General features: G+C 42.5%; 1 protein-coding gene across 2 annotated transcripts; it reads right to left on the reverse strand.

Moving 5' to 3' along the window:
- Positions 1-1,530: 1,530 nt before the first annotated feature.
- F11R (F11 receptor) lies at positions 1,531-23,966 on the reverse strand. Of its 2 annotated transcripts, none has more exons than XM_033923979.1 (10): positions 23,807-23,966; positions 11,223-11,285; positions 10,744-10,857; positions 10,027-10,176; positions 7,720-7,922; positions 6,705-6,807; positions 6,102-6,209; positions 5,596-5,605; positions 3,886-3,934; positions 1,531-2,575 (listed from the first exon to the last, which is right to left on the reverse strand). In XM_033923979.1, exons 1-10 carry the CDS (start codon positions 23,850-23,852, stop codon positions 2,540-2,542), a joined length of 882 nt encoding a protein of 293 aa, XP_033779870.1. In that variant the 5' UTR covers positions 23,853-23,966; the 3' UTR covers positions 1,531-2,539. The 2 variants fall into 2 exon arrangements, with proteins under 2 accessions (XP_033779870.1, XP_033779871.1); XM_033923980.1 differs by lacking the exon at positions 23,807-23,966 and adding an exon at positions 11,429-11,609.
- Between the last annotated feature and the right edge of the window lie 281 nt (positions 23,967-24,247).

Consider the following 24,247-nt stretch of genomic DNA (forward strand, 5'->3'; position numbering starts at 1 on the left):
GGCTACCGATCAAGTTATCCTCCATCCCTCTTATCTGAATTATCATCTTCCCAGAGTATTTTCAGCTGACTGGTTGCAAGTTATATCAACAGCTTGTGAAAGCACATACATTTCTGAAACAGCACAAAGGCAGTGAGAATGTCTTGAATTTTCTTCATCATGCATGGAGGGTTTGGTGACAAAGAACATCCATCAACTTCTCCCTATAAAAGGAGCATATTCTGTGACCTGCAGAATATATTTCAACCTGAGCTTGATACAGGAACAGACAGACCTTCCTCAGGTAAGGGCAAAAGGTCCGTGCAACACAGCTTTCTCTGTGAACTCTTGCCACCTAAGAGGAAAGGATGAATAGGAGGGAGATACAATACATATATTTAAATACTTAAAATATATTAATATGCAAATAGCGAAGATCATGAACTGAGGTTGCAGGGTGAGACTTAGGAGCAATGTCAAGAGAGAGTTTTTCACAGAAAGGGTGATGGTGCCTGGAATATCCTCCTGTAGGAAGTTGTGAAGACAACAATGGTGACAGAATTCAAAAATGAGTAGTACAGTGGTGTAGTATGTGTGTGTGTGTGGGGGGGGGGGGGGGGGGAAGTGGACCACCCAGGGCATAATTGGAGGTTGAGGGGCAATGTTAGGAAATTCTACTTTACGAAGAGGGTGGTGGTTGCCTGGAATGCGCTCCCGAGAGAGGTGGTGGAGAGGAAAGCGGTGACGGAGTTCAAAGAAGTGTGGGATGAACACAGAGGATCTAGAATCAGAAAGTAATAGTAAATATTGAACTAAGGCCAGTACTGGGCAGACTTGCACGGTCTGTGTCTGTTTATGGCCTTTTGGTTGAGGAAGGGCTGGGGAGGGCTTCAACGGCTAGGAGGGTGTAGATGGGCTGGAATGAGCTTTGACGGAGACTTCAGTAGTTGGAACCTAAGAACAGTACCGGGCAGAGCTTTGGATTCTTGCCCAGAAATAGATAAGAAAAAGAAATTAAATTGAAACAGGTTGGACAGACTGGATGGACCATTTGGGTCTTTATCTGCCCTCATCTACTATGCTACCATCTTGTTGGAGGCACTGACACCTTTCCTCCTCTCCACCTACACATTTCTTCAGCAGTGAGCAGCCTTAGCTCTCTCTCTGACATCATTTCCTGGTGCTTGCACATGAAGATTTGAGGAAATGGGTGCGTGGGGAGGAGAGCTGCCAGCGCCCTGCCAAGAGGTACTCAATTGCTCTCTCATCGGGCAGGACACATGCACCGATGCCCTTCTGCCCGACATGATTTAGAGGAAAGCTTTTCAAAACCCGGACTCCATTAAATCATTAGGCTAACCTTCACTCCTGCTAGTATGTCCCATTCCAAAGGGTGTGCTTCTCAACTTGTTCATTACTGTTTTATTAATGTGCTCTCGTGAATATTCATTAAGGATCTCCTGCAAAGCCACTAGATGTCACTCTTTACTTGATTATATCCATGTATATGTTCAGCGCCTTAGCAGAAGAGATTAAAAAAGTACCACCATAAACATTGTTCTATTTTTATTTCCTAATTCTGCATCTGAAAATATTCAAAAAAAATGTACATGTGTTTTAGCTTAAAAATAAACAAGAATTCCACAAGAAAACCAAAGCCTGTGTCCAGCCAGGCAACAGCACAGGAGATCCTGGCCTTGTTTGCTACTTGATTTCTACTAGCCTGAAACTCACCACTGCCTTGTAGCTTTGCCATCTTCTTGCTAGGGTTTCACCTTGACTGTTACGTTACAGACAGCTAAAATCAAGAGTCATTCCCGTTTAAAAACCGGCTGCCCTCCCTCACAAATACATATTTAAAGTACACTGTCCCTTCTCCTCCCACCCCGTGTTTTGGGAATAACCTATTGTCACTTGCCTGTCTTGATTCTCTCCACCTTTGCGTTATAAAACTTAATCCCGAAAAGTCAGCAGCTCATGTGATCCAAGAACCTGTCCCAAACCCTATTAAATTTGGAAAGCAAACTGTACTGCAGCTGGATGGGAGCACAGGGACTAAATTTGTATTATATACATTCTAAAAGTAGGTTTGTTGCTAATTAAAAAGCCAGTCTCCTTCGCATAAAGGTTTATCCTGACAAACATGTCAAGGCACTAATTTCTTGCCAGCGCTGTATATCAGAGACAGGATGCTGCAGAACTCCTCGAAAATATGAACAGCAGTACCAGAACATGTCCTATTTCATGCAATCTCTTTGGACTACTTGATTGAAGTAAACTTTAGAAATACCTTCCAGCAGGATACAATTTGTACTTATTTTGGACATCTGTGCTCTAACGTTGACAGGGATAAAATTCTCAGCTGGACAACTTCACGTTCTCGATGTAGAGAGATGTTTCAGTATAAAATGCAAAATTAAAAAGGACAAACACATATACTGCAGCTATTCTCAAATAAATTCACAAGTAGAATTTACAATGAGTTGGAGGTGGGAAGAGAATTTGGTTTAACGCAGCTGGTTCTTGAGTAAAATAAGTCAGCAACTTCAGTAGACAGTGCTCACACCAGGAAAGACGAGGTCTGCTGGAAATTGCGCTAGGGTAGAAAAAAATTTCTTTTTATTAAAGAGGCATGAGAAAAAGTGACCCGACTTCAAGTACTTCTCTATCCCTGTCTCATGTAAATGTTGAAGGAAGACCAAGGAGGTTAAATTTTACCAGAAGAAGATGGGAGATCTTCAGGTGCACAGTGAATAAGCAATTGAAGAGGAGTTCCAAAACCTGTTAAGGTCAAAAAGCTTTTTTCTGGATGAAAAGCAAGTTTTGAAGAATTTCTTTCACCAATATCATTCCTTATGAATAAAACTGCCTTTTAGTGTGAATTTCTCAAATCCTATGGCTATTTATAAAGGCAGTCTTTGTCAGTGTGAATTCCTCTTTGGAAAAAAGCATTTTACAGTTTTGGACTCCTTCAATTACAAATCCATATTAAGGTTCTCACACAGGGACCTGTTTGCATCTCACACCCTTCAGGTGCAGGCTCCATAAGCTTCTGGAATCCCACAAAATTCAAAACATCAGATATGTATATGTGTCTAGTGTAGCTGGTTTTAAGAAAGGTTTGGACAAGTTCCTGGAGGAAAAGTCCATAATCTGTCATTGAAAAAAAGACATGGGGGAAGCCACTGCTTGCCCTGGATCGGTATTATGGAATGCTGCTACTCTTTTTGGTTTTGGCCAGGTACTGGGGACCTGGATTGGCCACCATGAGAACAGACCATTGGTCTGACCCAGTAAGGCTAGTCTTATGTTCCTACCTATAAGAACATAAGCCGTGTCTCTGCTGGGTCAGACCTGAGGTCCATCATGCCCAGCAGTCCGCTCACGCGGCGGCCCATCAAGTCCAGGACCTGTATACTTACACTCAATGTCTTCCTGTCCTAATATTGCACTTCTCCCCTTTTATCCTATGTAATCATAGTTAGTCTATACTATCTAAACATCATCTTGTAATGACTAATGTATGTATAGCCCCCTTTTTTAATTTTATTACTGTAAGCTGCTTAGAAATTGGATAAGCGGGATAACAAATAAAACTTGGAATCTATCTATAAAAAGTCTTTGGCTGCCATATTGCTATTTGAGGGGGGGGGGGGGGGAATGCGCCACTTCTTAAGATGGGAGAACCTTACTCTTACCCTGCTAGAGAGACCAAGTGCTGAATCCCTCACCTTCCTCTGGGAAACTCACTTCAGCAACCCCAGCTAAAGGCTCAACCTTTCTACATTAGCACAAGCTACCTGCCGATGCCAAAATGAGATATCTACCTATAAACCAGCAATCCAGATTCATCATAAATGTTGCTATCACACCTCCTCCCCCACCCCCCATCCCAGCCACACTTACATCACTCCTGGTCTCTGAAGGCTGGCTGTAGATCACTTTCTTTCCAGAACTAATAGACATAGAAAAAAATATAAGTACAATTATGAAAAAGGTAGAGTGCACAAAGCAGAACTAAGTACCCCGAGTGTACAAACTAAGGATTTCATTCGTTTTTGTTGTACTAGGCAAATTTTACATCTTTTCTCTCTATTTCTGGAAAAATGTGAATTAGCATCTTGCCAGCACGCCCCCTCAGTTAACTTGGTATCGAAGATCAAACATGTTTTAAACGCATGTAAGCACTGTAGCAGAACATCCCTTAATGCAAAACTGTGTGTACTATGACTGACACTACAAAAAAAATACAAAAATTACTTGGGGAGGTAGCTCAGGATTCAAATGTTATCCAGGCAGAGCATCCTTACCTGGATAAATCCTAGTCACCTTTTTTTAAAGTTGCATTTACTCAGATAATGCCAATAAAAATCTAGGCAGACTGAAACAGCATGATCCAATTCTGGTCATGGTGGTCCACACATGGAGCTGAAAGTTAACCAGGCAGTTATCTAGATAGTTACCCAGTTAGACTTGGGCAGAAAAAAAAAAAGGTTGCTGGGTAGCTATGCAGGTACCAGACTTAACTCCCAGCAGCAACCCCAGACTCAGATCTCTGTACCAGTTCCAGATAGGGGGCCAGCACTCAATACCTGGGGTCTAATTCAGAAGTCAATAACCAGCATTTAACCAAAAAAGAACACATACCGCTGACCATCTCCAGATGAATATTGTCCCCTTAGCTTTTAAAGGGAGGAGTACGAGCCCTTCTACTGTGGGTACAGCAGCTGTTTTCTCAACTTGAGCAGTAGAGCCACCAGGATGCTCTTTCAAGTTGGGATCACATGTCATGGGGGGGGGAGGGGCTCATGGGGTACCCTTGATTAGCTGATTTTAGAGAATGACACGGGGATAAATATTTCACCAACCCCATGGGAGCTCATTTTCCCGTCCCTGCCCCATTCCTGCAAGCTGCGTCCTTATCTGCACAAGCCTCAAACACTTTAAAAACATACGTGTTCAAGGCTTGTGCAGTGAAGGCAGAGCATATAGGAATGGGGCAGAGACAAAACTCACGGGGATGGGGAAATTGAGTTCCTGTGGGGACGGGGACATTCTCTACACTGCACCACCCTAGAAATCAAAATGTAGGAAAGGTGAGCCAAGTATAAAGCAATGAAACCATTCTGACATCACCGATGAGGTTGGCTCTTATTGGTGGAATGAGGCATTATGATGTCACAATGCCAGCTCTGGTTATCAGAGGCTGAAACTTTTCACACATTCCTGCAAGCTCCGTCCTCATCTGCACAAGCCTCAAACCCTTTAAAATCATAAGTGTTCGAGGTTTGTGCTGTTAAGGCAGAGCTTACAGGAATGGGACAAGGACAAATTTGTTCCCATATCATTCTCTAGTTGACAACTCTCCTTTTCCCTTACAAGAAAAGATGTGAAACAGCATACAAGGTGCACACCCCTTCTTTTAAAAATTGGATGTTTTTGGTAGAGAGAAGGGGGGGAAAGGGTTGGAGCTCCAGGGCTGTCGCCATACTCCACTCTCATTGGTTGATTGCAGGCCAGAGATGGGCTCTATCATGAGACACCTGCTGGTGAAGTGGTGGAACAGCAACTTGGAGTCGCACAGAAGGCAAGCAGGCTTGAGAAGCTGACACTCACCTGGAATCACCTGTGAGAAAGAGGAGAGAAAAAAACCCAGTGAGGTCCTTCCCATCCACAATATCATTAACCCTGCCTCCATTCCCTTGCCATCCCTAGCGTCAACCTCTGCCACTCCACCACTCCTGTGCCAGCCCTATACAATGAGAACAATTTCTGAATTTACAAGAGCAACAGAAGAAATACTGACTTAGCGAAGGAGTCTATTTAGTGGATCTAGTTTAGTTTCTATTTTATTTAACTTTTTTTCGGACTACTATAAGTTTGATACAATTCATTCTTTTTCATTGTGAATTGTATTCAAAATCAGCATAGAGAAGGGCTGATCTAGGAGTTTTGAAGACACTCCCAGGGTTGTGAGCTGGCGGGGAAGAGTAAAGCAGTGCCACAGGCTCCCGTTAGGTCTGCAAGGCCTTTGGGGTGGTGCATGTAGTCCCTTAAGGAACCCTCTATGAATGAGCACGTGGGTCAGTTTCAGCCTGAAGTACCCAAGTAAGGAGACTCACGTTTGAAAGAGCCACGCCTCCACAAGAACCAAACTCCTACGCCAATCAGTGCCAGGATAAGAATCACAACTATCACTGCAGCCACAATGCCACCAACATTCACATCATCTGCAGAAGAGAAACAGTTATTTGAAGAGGGGGTACTGAACAGCCAGAGAGGAGAAAGAGAGAGAGAGTTAACCAGTCCCTTAGCCCTCCACCCTTCAGGTGTTTAGACAGCAGGTACTGTTAACTCAATTTTCCATCATTTATAACCCTGTTCCGGCCCACCAAGTCATACGGCAAGCACGGTGGAGGCCTGCAGGACATTGGGAGAGGGGAGGACAGGGTACAGGGTAGATCCTGGCAGAGCACCTGAATATTCCCTCCCCACCCTCTTATATTAGAGGGGGGAAGGGTACCTTATCTTATACTCTGATAGATTTATATTTGAGCATATTATGGTATTACTGGTTCAACCCTAAGGTCCCGCCAATGTAAAACTTGCTCCCTTTCCCCGGACCAGGCAGAATGTGCTGAACTCTGGACACTGCACTGCTCATTTCTAAAGCATTAGATGCATAAGATTGCACCTTCTAAGTAGTTTCAGATAATCTTACTTACTGACTTCCATGCTTACGACGCTCGAGAACTGTTCAGCCCCAATGCCATTGCTTGCTGAGCACTGATATTCTCCAGCGTCATCCTTAGACACAGAGTTAAAGGTCTGTAATGAGGAGAGAGAAGGAATAAAAAAAAAAAAAAAAGGCTGAAGTCGAAGGTTAGGGCAGCAGCAGAGAAGAGTTAGCTCACTCAGAAGAAGCTACAGAACCCCACCCCACGACACGGAGATTACCCACAGCTCTAGTGCTTTTGACAGTGGACCCAGCTGTCTTGCTGTTCGGCTCTAGGCTGTTAAATTCCTCCAGTCGAGCTGGCAACCAGGGAAACCTGCTTCAAAATTCTTCTACTGCTCCTTGTGACGTTAGACAAGTCACTTAACTCTCCACTGTCCCCATGTCATTCTCTACTTTTGATTTCAGCACAAACAACATTGACGACAGGAATTGAAGTGTACATATAAATTTTTTGGGTTGTGTGTGGGTATATGTATATGTAAGAATGGAATGACAAAGATTTAATTTGAAGCCAACAACCAGACATTGCTTATAAAAAGAGAGGCAATACCTGGGGCAACGACCTTTCCTACCCCATATCTTTAAATCAATAGACATCAAAACCAGTCTTGGTTTTACTTATTGCCCGAATGGAAACGTGGACCCGAGAGAACCCGGGATAAGATGATGGATGAAGCAGGGGCTAAACCAGGACCTGCTTGGCCTACCTAGACAAAATGTGGCTACTGGCTGTCCCAATTGGCCTATCTAAACATCTGGACACAAACCATTCTTTTGGTATTAATCCCCAATGGCTAGTGTCCCACTGCATCAAAGACATATTTGACAACATGGGGTACGGGCTGGAAAATAGATATGTTATTTAAGCCTTTGGTAATACAGTCCTATGCACTATGGTTTTGTTTTTTTTCCCATACACCACCTTGAATGTCTGAACATGATAGACAGATAGGAGAGAGAGATATGCAGATTAGAGAAGAAGGAGCTAAACCCAGGCATACCAGTGTGCCAGCATTGGCATCGAGGATGTAGGAGGCATTCTGGAAGGTCTGACTGCTCTTTGGGTTTTCCGGCATTAGGATTTTCCCCTTATACCACTTGAAGGTAGAGGGGGGGTTGCCCTCTGTCTCCATGCATCTCAGTTCTGCCTTGCTACCTGTTGTGACTGAGGTGGGGACCTGGATGGTGGGTACCGAGGGGGCTACTGCTCACACAGCAAACAAACAAAAAAAGAATATGAGTTTGGGTCATTTATAAAACAGAACAGTCTTAATTGCTTTATGAAAGCGAACACAGAGAAATATATAGGATATTGTCATAGGGTTCCATAATTTAATGACACTGTAGGAGAACACAGAAAAAGTTTAAACAGCCTTACAAGATGGAAGCATTTGTTTTCATTGATTTTGAGTTTCATGTCTAGGATGAAAAAATAGGTAGAGCTAACCCGTGAAGGATCTTAAATATAAAGCAATATCATTTAAAATTCAATCCTAGCTTTGACTGGTAACCATGGAAAACGGATGCTCCAAAGGTGTCAACCAAATCCATGAGCTATATTTTGGATGATTTGTAGTTTCCTCAGTAGATTTTAGAGCAGTTCAAATAAGTGTTGCAATAATCTAATCTAGGTTTTGACAAAATCAATGCCTGAACTGAATCTTGAAAGTATTTTCGAGTCCTGCCGAGATTGCAACAGCCAGAAACGGTCCTTTAGCAGAAGATTTACTTGCAATTTAGGGTCCAATGTTATGCCTAAAATCTTTGATGAATCTCCTTAATTGGTTGAAAAAAAAGTTTAGGTTTGGTATAAAGTTTACACCACCAAAAACAAAATCCAAACCAAATCGAATTTTCAAAAGGCACTTAAAATCCACTTTTTATTAATATAACTTTCACGGAGCCATCAGAAGTGGCTCTGCTTCTTCATCGGCTCATGACTTGAAAGCTTATTTAAACTATATTCATTATTGTATATTTGGTTGAATGATATTTTGAAATTTTTCAAACTTATCTGCAAGATCTCGGCTAGGTATTAAGCCTGCACTCAAATGATCAACGTACCAATGCCAATCCAGGTGTAGGCCACCAATTACATAAAGCTCCGCTTTTCTTAAAATTTGCTCTTTGCTTAATAGAGCGAATTTTGGGGAATTATAGCTATAGCTCAGCAATGATACATTGATAAGAGACATTTTATGCAAAAAAAAAAAAAAAAAAAATATAGCAGTATTTTATTAAATTAACCTTCAATATCTGCACTATATTGTGGAAAATAGAAATTTAACATAATTCGCTATTAGCTAAACACGTATACTTTGATGTAGTCATCTACCAATGGCGTTCCAAACACTGAAGCATTCAGGGGCAAATTGTATAAACGACGTCCCAATTGTAGGCAGTCACACGTTTAAAAAAAAAAAAAAAAAAAAGCCCGAGGCAGGCCGCCTACATTGTAGCCACCTAAGCTCACCTAAGGCTAGGTGTGGCTTCGCCCAGAAGTGGCCTTAGGTGAACCTACGCGGCCATATGTGACTCACCGGCAGGAAGGATGCCCAGTCCCTCCTGCAGGAATCCATCCACCTCCCCCAGCAGGAGGGATGACAAAGTCCCTTCTAAAATGGCTGCTGTGACCGCGGCTGCTTGCGGCATTTCTTGTAGTACCGCGAGCTGCCTTGGAAGCCGTTTCAGAAGGCAGGAGTGAGGGCTGCACTCCTGCCAGAAAGACCACCGGCTGGACCACCAGGTACTTTGGTAGGCACAGAGTTGGGAGAGAGATTAAAGGGTCAGGGCCTGCTGCCTGGAGAGCCATAGGTAAAATTAGGCCTGCAGATCAATAAAATACCTAAACGGTATTAGCATTAGAAAATTCTTGAAATCATAGTCACCAAGTAATAATCCATATAGTTATCAACCAATGTGATTGGAAAAAAAAAATCCTTGTATAACAAAGCTATATCCACCCCCCCACCTCTCTTTTCTTATGGACAATTAATTGCTTTATATCATGGTGGACAAAATATTTAAAACACCAGGTTTCAACAATAAAAGCAAGTCCTACACAACTATCTCCAATGAATTCCTCAATAAGGATTTATTACAAACAGAAAGTGCATTGAAACCCTCCAGCTCGTACTTTCAAGGAAAGAAAAAGCATGGTATATTAAATATGACAAAGGTTAAGCCTAAAAACATTCAGTGGCTGAAGTTGTGATCCTGCAGCCTTCCCTGACGTTACATCTACTGTGGTGGCCCAAGAGCCAGACTCAACTCCATCACCCTGATACTAGTCAGCAAGAGTGGAGTACCTCGAACAAGGAGATTGATAATCGCTTTTCCGAAGAGTTGGGGGTCGGATATTTTGGACACTTCACAGGTATAGGTCCCATTATCCTTGGGAGTCACGTTTTTCAGACGAAGCCCTGTGTTAAAAAACTCTGCCCTGTTGGCATAAGCATCTGTGAGAGAGAGAGCATTGTCAGCATCCTTACAAATGGATTAGGCAATTCTAAAAACACACACATCCGACTACTCATTTTTTTGCACATTGCTATATAAGTTTGAGAACACAGCATTTCTTATTAGATTCAACTTCCACCAATTTGAGTCAGGAGGAAAAAAACAAAATTACCTTATCAACCTGCAAATGGGAGAGATCAAGTAGGCTGTTACCGATAGCGACAAAACTCATGGGGACAGGGCAGGGAAATTGAGTTCCTGCGGGGATGGGGACAAATTTGTCCCCATGTCTCGTTTGAATGGAGGGTGCAGGTCACAGAGAAGTGGCAACAAGGGTGAATGGGGGGGGGGGAAGGAAAATGAAAGAAAAGAATGTACAGATCTTTGCTCTGCCTCCCAGTGGGAGTGACAGAGATCTTTGCAGGACATTCAAGTACAACCCCTCCCGTCGCCTCTCCCTAAGACCGGCCCTGAACAGGGATCAGACATTTGGATTCAGGATCCGGCAGCAATCCAAGGTCACATCACTGCGTACTTGTGAAAAGCAAAAACCGGGACATACGTACCTGTTAGTTTTCCATCCACATACACAAAACTCTCAAAGCCCTCCTTCGAGAATTTCCACTCAATCCTGGCATTTGGCCCAAAGTCATTCGTGTAGGAACACAAGAGCTCAGGCGCTGCAAACAGAACACATTTCATTGAACTCAACGCTAGAAAAGAGCAGTGAGCTGCAACCCACTCACCACTCTTGTCCTTACCTAGAGTGCCTCCTGCTGGGAGCAGCTGAAAACTGCAGGAGCTCCCAACTGTACACAGCCCTCTCACCACCAGTTACCAAGCCCAGGGTTGGGCAAGAACTACAGTCCTTGAGGCCATAACCCAGTCTTTCCCACAATGAATATGCATGAGATTAGTACATGCAAATCATTCTCATGCATATATGGAAATCTTAGAAGCCCAACTGAGTTGTCGCCCTCGAAGATGGTGGTTGCTCAACCCTCCCCAAGCTAAGGAAAACAAAAAACAAGACGACAGCACTTACAATTTCCTGCATCAACTGCTATAAAGGGTGTGCTGGTGCTAACATCAGCCTTGGTGCCAAAACCTATATGAGAGAAGGGAAAGAAAAACCTCATTATTCACCTCGCACAAAATCAAAGCAATTTGACTGTAGACAATCTTCTGTGAAAACCTTCAAGAAATGTCAACCCCCCCCCCTCTGATTTTCCAGGTTAGGTCTGTACCTACCTTGCCTGAGCATTGAGTTGCACTGTTCTTACTGCAACAGGCTTAGTTTCCCTCTGTTAAGGGATCACCCGCTTCAGGAGTCTGCAGAACCTTCTCCATTCTTGGCATCTTTATGTCCAGTTTTTTTCTCTTATATTTACTGTTCACAGATATTCTGGTTACAGCAAGATGAAGCCATCCATACAATGTGTGGCGGCGGCGGCAAAAAGGGCAAACAGAATGCTAGGAATGATAAAGAAGGGGATCATGAATAGATCAGAGAAGGTTATCATGCCACTGTACCGGCCATGGTACGCCCTCACCTGCAGTACTGCATCCAGCACTGGTCACCGTACATGAAGGACACGGTACTACTCGAAAGGGTCCAGAGAAGAGTGACCTAAGATGGTTAAGGGGCTGGAGAAGCTGACGTATAGCGAAAGATTAGAGAAACTGGGCCTCTTCTCCCTCGAACATAGATTGAGAGGGGACATGATCGAAAAATTCAAGGTACTGAAGGGGATAGACTTAGTAGATAAGGACAGGTTGTTCACCCTCTCCAAGGTAGGGAGAACGAGAGGACACTCTCTAAAGTTGAAAGGGGATAGATTCTGTACAAACGTAAGGAAGTTCTTCCTCACCCAGAGAGTGGTAGAAAGCTGGAACGCTCTTCCAAAAGCTGTTATAGGGGAAAACACCCTCCAAGGATTCAAGACAAAGTTAGACAAGTTCCTGCTGAACAAGAATGTGCGCTGGAAAAATCTAACTAATCAGTAGAGTTTGCCGGTCTTATGTTTTCAGGTGGACTTCCTGGGACACCAGGCCACTCAGTGGTCTAAATTAATATCTGGATTTTTGAATAAGAAAGTCTACGTGACATTTGGAGCATTGAGATAAAGCATCAAATTACTGTGTCTCAATGGCCAATATTTGGGCTTGGAGGATAATATGTACGTCGTCGGCATCTATGAGACAAACTTGGTTTTTTTTGTTACATAGAGCGGTTTGGACCCAGTTAGTTTACAGAAATTAGATTGCTCTAAGTCTAATAGATGCTGGCACTGTCATCTCGAAGCCGGGACATTAGATCATTTACTATTCTATTGTCTACTGATACTTAGTTTTTGGAAATCCATCTGGGGCCAAGTGAATAATCTACTGGAAAATCCAGTGGCATTATCATATGACACGGTGTTATTTGGTACTTCCATGAAAACCAAGAGTCAAATCTCTTCTAATAATAATAAACTTTTGCTCATTATGACAGGGGTTGCCATACAGCAAATTATGAAAAATTGGGATCGGCTGAATTATAATTTTTGAGGGAATTCGTTATGCCAAATCTTTAAAATGGAAAGGGTAATAGCCATACAGCAGGGGTATTTTAAGAAATTTAGGGATGTTTGGGAGCCATTAACAAAATATTGTACAGAATGAATATTATTTTTTCCCTTTGTTCATACACGTCCAGGGTGGGGAGGGGGAGAGGGAATATTTTATGATTTATTATGCTTAAGTATAATATGTCGGGTATAAGGGGGAGGGATATTTGATGCGAGTCAAACTTTGATGGTATATTAAGTGATGTTAAAGTATTAAATGATTGTATCTTATGTTACACTTGTTGAAAGTTTTTTAAAAAATGAATAAAGATTTTTTTTAAAAAAACCAAAAAACCACGCATTTCCTCCTATTGGTTTTAAAAGTATTTCCCTGTAACTTCGAGTGTCCCCTAATCTTTGTAATGTTTGATGGAGTAAAAAATCGATCCACTTGTCCCCGTTCTACTCCACCCAGGATTTTGTAGACTTCAATCCTATCTCCCCTCAGCCGTCTTTTTCCAAGCTGAAGAGCCCTAACCTTTTTAGTCTTTCCTCATACGAGAGGAGTTCCATCCCTTTTATCATCTTGCTCGCTCCTACTATTAGTGGCTCTAAGCACAGTCCTAGGGACACACCAATAATGTTGTCAGGATATCCATGACAAAATTGGCATTCAGAACCTCCATTGCACGCAGATCTCTCATATGCATATTCATTGGGGAAATCCTGAAACCCTCGCTGGCTGGGCATGTCATAAGAACCTTTCTACTATTACGTAGCATTTTTAAAAACTTTCTTTGAAACACCCAAGGAATGAGGTAAAATAAAATTGAAAAAGGCAGAAATCAGCGAAAGAGGCCTGTACTGTCGCTCTTAAAAAAGTGTTCTGAAATCCTGAAAGGAGGAGGTAGTTTGGCACTTCCGCCGAAGCCAGAAAGTCTGGTTCTTCTTGTTCACCCTGTTATGCATCATTCCCCCCCTTCAAGTGGAGTTTTTGCAGATCTGATCTTCAGAATTATTTTTCCCATTGGCCAGGAGATTCTGAGCTCTGGACAGTAGTCCATCCCAGTACCATCAGATGATGGCAACTACACAATTTGATAAGGCACACGAGTGGGCAACAGGGAAAATGCCCGTTACAGGTGAGAAATGCATAAATAGTTACATTGAAAACATTGTATAAAGCCTAGCCTTTCCCTTCAGCAGAATTAAAGTACAAAATTTCAAGGGATAGATAGTTAGCCAGCAGTGGCGAGGTTTTTTTTTAGCAGTCAATTGTACAATTCCCAGATATTCAATGCTGTCTCACGTCCAGGCACCAGTACTGAATATCTGGTTTAAGCGGCCAAATGTGATATCCAGCCATTAACCACCTAAGCGACACCACATAAAAACAAAAAAATCTATCCTATTTGACTGCTAAACTTAGCACATAACCACATACGTGTCAACCACCTCTGGATTGCTTCCAGTTTAACTATCGATGGCGATAACTGGTTTCACAAGCGATTTAACCAGTTGGGCGCCATTCCTGGCCGCTTAAAAATCGCTGTTCTGCAAAAATGCGAGCTCAGTATTTTCAAAAATCAGCGCCACTGTTCTTTTCAGCAGCCGCCAGCTTCTCCAAACACACACGCTACAATATTTTTATCTTTGCTGCCGCCAAGATTTCCAGCTCTAGAAAGAGAAGACCTGGGTCCCATGACACCACATTGCCAAAGAGATTTCGAAGTGGACAGATCTTTGTTTCTTTATTTAAACATTTATGTACTGTATATTATCTGTACGGTTTACATAATAAACAGGTCTAAAATGTTAAATAAAAATACAAAGTTCAATTAGCAGAACACCACTCCTTAAAAAATGGTCAATAAGCACCGAAACAATTTTCAAATCCAGTTTGAATATGAAATTTCAACTAAAAAAAAAAAAAAAAAAGACAACTTTAGAAAAATTGACTACATAAGATTAAATTACTTCAAAAGATGCGTCCATGGAGACATGTGAAACGTCACATTTTCTTATGGTCCGAGATGGGGGTCAAAAGCATAGCAATCCTAATTCTGGTCAATGGCTCACTTGCCCCACTAGGATAAAGTGTCCATTGAATCGCATATGCACATCCTCAGACAGAGGGGTAACAAAATGAGCTCTCAATGACAACGAAGATGAAAGTGAGGTCATTCAAATCTTGATAAAGCAAAACTCCACCTCACTCTATGAGAAAAGGGGAAAAAAATGTCTTCTTTCTAACACTTGCTGGAATCCATCATCCTCCAATTTTTCCAAAGGTAAGACAAACCAGCAAACAAGCAGCATTAATTGATCATGTCATCATTTATTCTTAGTGCAGAGTTGCTTAACATATCCCAACGGGACCAGTTTCACAATAACCGGGCTTTCTCAAGGGTTCACTCTTTTTTAAGCGTCCTCACATTTCAGGAACTCAATCTGCAGATATGTTAAGTAACTCTGCACTAAGAATAAATGATGAAATTATCAATTAATGCTGCTTGTTTGCTGGTTTGTCTTACCTTTGAAAAAAAAAGATTAGAGGATGATGGATTCCAGCAAGTTTCAGACAACAAAAAGGCCCTGCCAGGAGAAAGTTCTGCATCTCGCACTACAAGTGTGTATAAATCCCAGGAACACCATCGCGCCTCTCTCCTTACCGACACACCCTGTGGCTTGTTTGATGGATCATCTTAGAGCTTAAACAACAGGTCTGATGAACTGAAATTATTGTTATTAAAGCAAATACCTTCCTCCATCCAAATGCCGTTACCAAAGAAACCTGGCAGGGTGGAGACAAACCGACTTGCCAGTCCCGGCATGTTATGAGGGCACAGAACACTTTTCTAAGCTGCTCAACTGCGATCGAAATCCAACAAGGAGTTGGAGAATCTCAATCGGTTCTCTGATCAAAGAAGAACATTATCTGAATTCAAGAAAGCATTACCGATCTCTGTGGAGAGGAAGGGATTGCTGAGATTACATTGTAACAGTAGATGACAGCAGATAAAGACCCACATGGTCCATCCAGTCTGCCCAATAAGAAACTCATAGCATGTATTTGTAATATAAAATTATTATATCTGTCCTTGCTGTTTTCAGGGCTTAGAACGCAGAAGTCTGCCAGGCATTATGGATGGGCAGACTGAGGGCAAGATTCTCAAAAACCCGCAGTAAAAAGCGACAGTCTGCTAATGCAGTCGTTGTGATAACAAATTTAAAAAATTCTCACATGCAAATGATGTTGGTGGACATTCGCTCAATTTACATGCGTCGAGTCGCTGGTGCCAGTGACCGGCACGTGCACAGAATATTCAAGGAAAGAGGCGTGAATGTGCGCATGTCGCTGGAAAGCAACGCAATGCAATCAGCACGTGCCTTGTGGATCTTCCCTGCCGTAAAGCATCAGTGGCGTCATATAAGCCGTAAGCGGTGTGTCAATCATAGGCACACAAGAGCTATTGGATGAATGGGAGGGGAGAAGCTACATCGACTTTTATCAATTGCACATAAAACACGCCCTGCCTTTCACTACAAAAAACTAATATAATCTTGTAATTGGTTTTTATGTGACGTTTAATCATGACCCACAGCCAGAAACACACAAGATAAGGGTATCATACACGCGCTCAAGAAAAGTTGGCTTTTAACAAGCACGCATGAAACATGCCTGTCTCTCCCATAAACTCAAAAGAAGGGAGATTTTACTACCCTCCACTAAAAATATATAGATACATTTTTTTTTTTCATTAGCCACAGTCAAAACATATGTGCTGGCATTGTAACGGCACCCCCAAACCAGTTGCTGCTTTTTATCGCCAAAAGATGACGCCGCTCTTTGAAAATGTCTTGGCGATTTTTAAGAATCCACTGGAAGGCTCATTTCAGTGTTAAAGAGCCCATTTACATGCCATTGTCGGAAACTGCTAGAAACCTCGCTAAAGACAGAGATCATCCGTTTTGATAATCCTCCGCTAAAATGCTGAACGCCGGAAAACAGTTTAGCGACGGCGTTAAAGTTTTGAGAATCTTGCCCTGAGTAGGCTGTACGGTTTGTCTCTTAAGGGAGGAGACCTAGATTTAGACCAAAGCGAAAACGAGCTAACAAAACAGAGAAGCGCATACTTTTAGGCAACCCTCGCCCACAAGAGTACATTAAAACATCTCACTGTGATATTTACTGGTTCAAAGTGCATTTGTTGTGTTATGAAATCTCATTCAAGTGAAACCAACCTGACCTGTAAGTTTCAGTTTGCTGAAGGAACGTGCAGATGGACAGAATTATCAACCTGTTTTTTTCAGTTTCACTTAGCTTCTGGAGAGCTCAGATCTTGTAAATGCTGAATGTTAAAATCGATGTAATCGTTACAGAATACGGCTATTAGACCATTATGTCATGCTCATAAGTATGATTGGCTTCCAACAGAATTAGGGAGTGGGATGACGTTGGCGGCTTCGGGGGGGGACCCTTGAGAAAGCTTGTGTGAAACATGTTGGGTCCAGCCTTCCGGAGTTGAGCTAAATGAGGGAGAAACACTTGAGATGCGATTTGTCTTAACATCTAAGAAACGATATAGTATTACATATATTTAAAAGAAGTATTGAGAGCACAAAAAAATTTGCTTAGGTAGTTTAATATAAAGTAAAGTGGAGCCAGTGACAATTTCATACAAAGCTCACCGCTATGAAAGTTTATTGAGCGGTGGCGTGGTACCACTGAGGCTCTGAAGAGGTTATAATACTGGTACAAGTCTTATGTACTTGGAGAAAGAAAGTTGACAATAGTCTTTGTAGACTGGCGCACCAGGATCACCCAAGTTTCTAATCTCAGTTTATATTAGTCAACCTTTTTTCCGCCTTTTTAGGGGGAAAGTGTCATCTCTGTTTATATTCAAGTATATATTACATTACTATTCCGCCATTACCTTGCAGTTCAAGGCAGATTACATAAGAAGTTATCTAGACATTTTCAGAAGTATTACAGAGTGGAGCAGGTTGCTACAGGGGACTGAGATGATTCTTGTGGTGTTAGTTTTTTGTCTTTAAGGATTTCTTGAATAACATGGTTTTTATTTCTTTTCTGAAAGTTTTATAGTCTGGGGTCATGATCAGTAAATTGGAGAGTTGGTAATCTAAAATTACTCTCATGGATTACCATCATCCAAAAAGCTTGTTTGTTAAAACATTTAAAAAGTCTCTTTCTGGATACGTACTGGGAGTTGGCCACACCAATAAAAAGCACCATCATGCATTGACACAGTCTTAGAGGAGACAGGAATGCCAATAAAAAAAAGTATTATCGAGTTGGTAATCTAAAATTACTCTCATGGATTACCATCATCCAAAAAGCTTGTTTGTTAAAACATTTAAAAAGCCTCTTTCTGGATACGTACTGGGAGTTGGCCACACCAATAAAAAGCACCGTCATGCATTGACACAGTCTTCGAGGAGACAGGAATGCCAATAAAAAAAAGTATTATCAAACTCGATGTCCTACTCAGTGATCGATGCAAATCACAATTACATTACAGAGGAAGCATTTCAAAATAAAGCCAATCTCTGCATGGCACTCAAAAAGCTGGTTTGCCTGCCATGTTTAAAGAATTTGAATTATTAACTTTAGGCGGTTGGGGGGGGGGGGGGTTGGCTCTAGAGCAGTGACTCGCAAACTTTCCAGCCGATGGCACACGAAATCCAATGCCCCAACCAGAGGCACCCGGAAGTGAACGAAGGCCCATCTGGCCGCCACCTGCTCCAGTGAAGGGATCTGGGAGGTGCAGGGAGAGGAGGAGAGATGCTGGCTAGGAGAAGAGTCATCTGTGCTGGCTGACTTTCTACAGGACATGCCTTTCGCCTCTTTGTGAATCCAGCAATTTTTGTCATGCAAAAATAACAGTCTGAGTGATGATTTGTTGGTTCTTGCCACACTATGGGTACAGCAAAAGGCATAGAAACATAGAAAAATGACGGCAGAAAAAGGCCACGGCCCATCCAGTCTGCCCACACCAAAGACCCACCCCCTATCTACCTCCATGAAGCGATCCGACATGCCAATCCCAACTTTTCTTAAAATCTGGCACGCTGCTGGCCTCAATTACCTGTTGTGGAAGATTATTCCAATGGTCAACCACCCTTTCGGTGAAGAAATATTTTCTGGTATCACCATGAAATTTCCCACCCTTGATTTTCCATGGATGCCCCCTTGTTGCCGTGTGTCCTTTAAGGAAAAAGAGATCCTCTTCCACCTCGATACGGCCTGTGACATATTTGAACGTCTCGATCATGTCTCCCCTCTCTCTGCGTTCTTCGAGTGAGTATAGCTGCAACTTATCCAGCCGTTCCTCATATGGGAGATCCTTGAGTCCTGAAACCATTCTGGTGGCCATTCGCTGAACCGACTCAACTCTCCGCACATCCTTTTGATAATGCGGCCTCCAGAATTGCACACAGTATTCCAGATGGGAGTCTCACCATGGATCTGTACAGCGGCATTACCATCTCGGGCTTTCGGCCTGTGCTGTTCATCCCTTTCTATATTAAACTTTATGACAACCTAATAGCCTCCAAAGCAGCTAAGTTGGACAAACAACTCACCACTCTGTTATCTTCATCCACAGATTACAAAACCTTCAAGAAAGAAATTAAAACCATACTCTTCAAAAAACACGTTAAACCTATCCAGCACAACAATCCCAACCCAACATCCAACATTCTATAAACCCTTAGTACTCTCTAATTTTTCTAGTTACCAAACATTATCTAAAACCCATAATTCTCCCTTAAAATTTTATCTCATCGTTTAATCTATTACTTCAAAGTTGAAATGTAATTCTTGTTTTAGTTTGGATGTAATCCGCCTTGAACCGCAAGGTAATGGCGGAATAGAAATCACTAATGTAATGTAATGTAATATTCAGAAACCACACGTGATTTAATAAAGACAGAGTCAGCACAGGGAGATCTTGCCTTACCAATTTGCTCGACTTCTTTAAGGTGTGAATAAACATGTGAAATGCTGACAACCTTGAGGTACCCCCCCCACCCCATGAAATTTGACTATGGGCTGGTTGGGATGGATGTTGATACACGCTGTCCAAAGAAAAAAAATACCCCTTCAAAACGGTACTTTAAAAAAGATGCCAAAATACAAAATGTAAACAGGAGGCTGACCCAGAGATCTTGAGGAAATCCAGCGGATCCTGTATGATAAGTAAACACACTTTCACTTGCACGTGTTAGTATTTGTGTTACAGATACGTTACCGTTTTGTTTTTGATGAGAAGCAGAAGTGTGTTTGGTCATCACTGTATTCTTCTGCTTTCTTTCCTATCAGTTTCTAGTGGATCTAGTCCGAACCTGATCAAGTCACTTCATCCTCCTTTGACCCAGACACTAAACAGTTTGTGAATCTTAACACACTGGCCCTGGTTCTGCACATAACTATCAACCTTGCCAATTTTTCAAAATAAATCTCGAGTTTTGTCATTGTGTGGCAACTTTTTTCTTAAATTTCTAGCCAAACGTATGATTATGTATTTAAAGTTCTCTAAGGTTTTTTTTTTTTTTCATTAACCTGATCAGTTTTAGAGATATTCCTGTTAGATAAGGAGGCGGCTTTTCGAAGTAAGAACTAAACTTTTTGTATTACTGGCAATGTTTCTTATATGATTTGAATAGATTTAAATATTTGTTTCCTTTTTCTCCCTTGATGTGGACTTTAAGTTTGCCTTAGAATATTGTTTTGAATTATGTATTGATAATAATGAAATAAATTAAAAACAAAACAACCTATCAGCCTGTAAAAATTACCTATACCTGTGTGTAATACATGAACAATTTTGGCTGGTACCACAGAAAGGCAGCTATGAAGAATCCAATAGAGAAAAATATATTTATGAATAATATAGTTGAGTATTTTAATGACCACTTACTAAGTGCTGAAAATGCCTCACTAAGGAGGCTGGTGTGACCTGGGGTTAGAAAAAAAAAAAACCAAAACAAAACAACCCGTGAGGTCCAGCCCCCTGTCTTACCCTTCTTCCTGTGTGTGTAATCAGCTAAAATATGCCTTTCAGGAATGGTAATACAATTTTATCATTCCAAAGGTGGCTGCACACAGAATTGCTGTGGACATGACTAGCCGAGATATATATCCAGGGTGCCCACAAAAACACGCCTTGATTTTAAATGATTACAAAATCAAGACTTATTGGAATATGAATAAGATGACAGCAAATACAAGCCCCAAAAAGCACGGTTCACAAGATCTTACACAATCACTTGCACTTTCACCCTTATAAGCTGCAACACAATACTCCCAAGGATAATGGCCCCCCCTGCAGCACATTTAGCATAATTTTGAAATTTTTCAGGTAATCAACAGGCCATATGAAACTTTATGAGTTGATGAAACTGTAGCCTCAAAGGTGAAAGAATATTCCAATAAATTTTGGTTTTGTAACCATTTTAAATCAAGGAGTGTTTTTGTGAGCACCCTGTATTTGTATTTTTTTTTTGGGTGGGGGAAGGGATAGAAGCAAACTGTAAATTCAGCCAATTGCATTAAACAAAAAGCCGCATCGCAAGTCAGCTAGCCTGACCGATACTGAAGCTACCAGGATGAATTCCCACCCCCACAGAAGTTGGTAATCAAGCACGAGACATTCCTCTCTGCTGGAGTCACCAAACTCAGTGTCAGACCAGGAAGTGCCAGAAGCAGCACACTTAAACCTCAGGTATCAATTGCTGCCTGGCGTTTCAGGGCTTTTGGCTCTGGAGTGCGAGGACATTTAAAAAAAAACAAAAACCCAAAAAAACAAGAATCTGACTAGAAAGGGGAAACATTTTGTTACAAAAATACCAGAAAAGTTAGTTCAGGGAAAGAAGTCTCGGCTACCGAACCACCCTAGATATATACAATGGTTTTCAAAATGTGCACAAGGAAGTTCACAGTACGTTTAGCCTCATTAAACTCCAGCACTATAGAGAGAGAGAGAGAAAAAAAGCCTTTTTATAAAAGGAGTCATATAGAAAAATAACTACTATTTCAGAGGCTCTGAAACAGGATACTGGTACTGGGCTAGATGGACCATTGGTCGGACCCAGGATGGCTATTCTTACGTAAATGTCTTAGTTGATGTACAGCAAATGAATATAGGAACTTTCCGGCCAGTTTCTACTCCTTAATCCAAGGCTGATGGTGATTATCAGAGAGACAGCACTCAAAGATCCTGGCAGAAGAGGGAGACCAAGTCATTACCAAACGGTGACATCTGGCAGACCGAAACAAACAAGTGTGGAACAGGGCTGTACACATCAGCCTTGGGAACAATAAACTTTATTGATTGCAAACACAAATAAATATTCAATAAGTGTCCTTGTGTAATATCCTCTTTCGTTTTGACCCGACACGCTCTGTGTTTTGGCCGCCACAGGGGCACGGGATTCAATCCAGTATGTGGCACTGTAGTACTCTGGTACTTGTGAAGAAGTACTTAAAATTAAAACGCTGGAACGCATGAACACTTGATGCATACAGCAGTGTGGGTTTTAAGTACCTCTTCACAAGTACTGGAGTGCTACAGCGCCACATACTGGATTGAATCCCGTACCCCTGAGGCAGGCCTCCCTCTGGAGCCTGAAACATGGACCGTCAAAACCGGGGGTCTCCAAAGTCCCTGCACGAGGGCCAAATCCAGTCAGGTTTTCGGGATTTCTGCAATGAATACGCATTGAAAGCAGTACATGCACATAGATCTTATGCATATTCATTGGGGAAAACCCGACTGGATTCAGCCCTCGAGGAGGGACTTTGGAGACCCCTGGTCAAAACGAAAGAAGACATTACACAAGGACACTTACTGAATATTTGTTTGTGTTTACAATCAATAAAGTTTATGGTTCCCCACTTTGTTTCTTGCTGTGGTTTGCTCTACATGGGATTGTTGTCCTTGTTTGGTGGTTTACATTGACATCTAGCAGACGGCATTAAAGTGTGCTTATTGGGCTCTAGAGCGAGCCACAGCCCCCGAGCAAAGGCTGCCACAGAAGTAGCCAGGTTAAGGCTCATCACATCGCCAAAAAAAACAAAAGGAATTGACCCCGAAATATCCACAAAGAAGAAAATTCAGAGAAAACCCAAAAAAACCTCTGTGGAGGACTTTATTTGAAAGTGTCAAAGGTCCACTGAAATCATCCACCTAAGAGCCTTAACCCTTTCAGGACCATAAGGATCGTAGGCCAATTTTTGTGGTTTTGACGACATTTTTATGGTAAAAAGGGCTTGCAGATGCCAAAAAATTGATTTTTTTTTGTGAAATATCATTATTTTTTTAAAAAAAAAATCACACTTCTGGCTTATGGGCAGTGTGGCAAGTGAATCTTCTCGTCAATCTGGCAACGACGCTAATGAATGAATGTCGGAACCAGTTTGTTTACATAAAGGCAGTATCCTATGGAATCCGTACATATCAAATTTAGAACTGTAGACTATCCCAATCAAAATTTATAGGATTTTAAAGTTATGGGACAAATAGGTCCCTTGGTCCTGAAAGGGTTAAAGGACAGGACCCAACACGGTCCACGTTTTACATAGTAACATAGTAGATGACGGCAGATAAAGACCCGAATGGTCCATCCAGTCTGCCCAACCTTCTTCAGGGGTCCCTGGGGGTCCTATAAAGGTGAGTAGGTGGGAAACAATGGTGTGGTGAGCCGGAAGTGAGACCCTGCTTGCATTTGCAATGGAAAGGCCCCCAGGGACCCCTGGAGAAGACTTTTTTTTGGTCGAAACGCGGACCGTGTTGGGTCTTAGGTGGATGATTTCGGTGGACCTTTGACCCTTTCAAATCAAGTCCATTTAGGAGCATCGTCACTCCACAGAGGTTTTTTTGGTTTTCTCATCTCATTGCCTCCCCCCAGGGCAAAACTATCTGGAAAGCGCCTGAACATTAGCTTCAGCGAGCATTTTTGCTCTTTTCCAGCCGAGCTCAGCAGAGACCCTGGAGAAAACGACCCCCCCAACCCTAGAAAAAGGCGCGAAGGAGGCCGCCCGGGTCATACTCACAGGAGAAGACGGCCAGGAGAAGGAGGGGGAGAAACGGCCCGGCCATGGCTGCAACCGACGCTCTTCCCGGGGCTGCGGACCAAACCTCCGGCCCTACAAGCCGGAAGAGCACACTGGAAGCGCCGCGCGCGCACTCCGCAGCCCACACCTGGCCGCGCTGACTCACCTGGGCGCACCTGATTGGCAAGGGGGCGGGACGGGGCGCCAGGACGGCTCTCATTGGCTGCCCACCTGCGTCCGTCACCCGCCCCTCGTGCGTCGGCGCTCTGCGTTGCTCAAAGAGGGGGGCGAGGGCTGCGGGTCCTCCCCCGCCCCAGTGCATTCTGGGATTTCGGGCAGCTCCGAGAACAATGGCTGCTACTCGCTCTAAACGTTGCCTAAAATAAGATGATGATGATGATGGGGGGGGGGGGGGGGGGGGACGGACCTCCCCAGGAGGGT

The sequence above is a fragment of the Geotrypetes seraphini genome, chromosome 16, assembly GCF_902459505.1.
Source record: "Geotrypetes seraphini chromosome 16, aGeoSer1.1, whole genome shotgun sequence".
Taxonomy (NCBI): Eukaryota; Metazoa; Chordata; class Amphibia; order Gymnophiona; family Dermophiidae; genus Geotrypetes; species Geotrypetes seraphini.